The sequence below is a fragment of the Octodon degus genome, unplaced genomic scaffold (assembly GCF_000260255.1).
Source record: "Octodon degus isolate 3935 unplaced genomic scaffold, OctDeg1.0 scaffold00019, whole genome shotgun sequence".
Lineage (NCBI taxonomy): Eukaryota > Metazoa > Chordata > Mammalia > Rodentia > Octodontidae > Octodon > Octodon degus.
Window position 1 is genome coordinate 2,907,467 of NW_004524595.1, and position 930 is coordinate 2,908,396.

At 47.7% G+C, this 930-nt stretch overlaps 1 protein-coding gene across 1 annotated transcript in view; it reads right to left on the reverse strand.

The window, feature by feature from the left end:
- Positions 1-930, reverse strand: part of Clip4 (CAP-Gly domain containing linker protein family member 4) — a 116,849-nt gene that overhangs the window by 62,331 nt on the left and 53,588 nt on the right. Inside the window, exon 6 of the mRNA XM_023711105.1 lies at positions 686-919. Coding sequence (XP_023566873.1) covers positions 686-919 — 234 coding nt within the window. The remainder of the gene's footprint in view (positions 1-685; positions 920-930) is intronic.

Sequence of the window (930 nt, forward strand, 5' to 3'; positions counted from 1 at the left end):
GGTCAACGGGAGAGCGCTTTTCTGGCATGTGTGAGAGGCCATGGGTTTGATCCCTGTGCCACAGAAATAAATTCTCACACAATGAGGTGTTAAGGAAGGGAAAGACAGAGAGAAGGAGTGAGGGTGGAAAGGAGGGAGGGCAGCCAGGCAGGCAGGAGAGTGGGAAGGAAATTGGCCTGGTGAAGCCCACAGAAACTATGGAGAAAGGATGTCCAGATCAGTTCTGGTGTTTTGGAGTGTGAGGAGCTCTCTTTCCCACAACCTCTTTGCTGTCAGCTTACGTAACACCTGAGAGCTCTGCACTCTTGCAATCTCAAAGACAAACCCCCAAGAATAATGAGGTTCTCTTCTATGAGCTGGCAGTGGGAGAAGTGGCACTGGAGGGATCTGGGAGGCTGCATGGATAATGCTGGCTACATCATTTCTCAGCTCAAACCTCTAAACTTACTCAACAGCTCTTCTCCACTCTACTCTGTCCAATGCAAATTAAGTTCAAACAGTTTATATTTTAGGGTTGCAGTTTATAGTAAATTTATGGCTACATCTCACACTTTAATTCCAGTACATTTTCACCTACATGCTGAATCTTTCTTCAAAGACTCCAAACTGTGATCATGCACATGCACCCTTGGAAACAGAACGACCACCAGGGACTGAGCGTCAGGGATGGAGGTTATTACTGTACCTTCTGTCCTGCAATGACAACGCGGTCCCCCAATTTCAGGCCAAGAGATGAAAGCATTGCCTTGCTAGTCACATGGTCACAGTTGGGAAGCACGGCCTTGGAGAGAAATGACAGAGGCACTGCATCCAGCAGCATCTGCTTGACCTCCTTAGCAACTGCTGCAGCATCAGCCATTTCTAATGGCATATCCACTGGGTCTGGAACGACATCAGCAGGGATCTGTCCTTTGTCATTCTACAAACAGA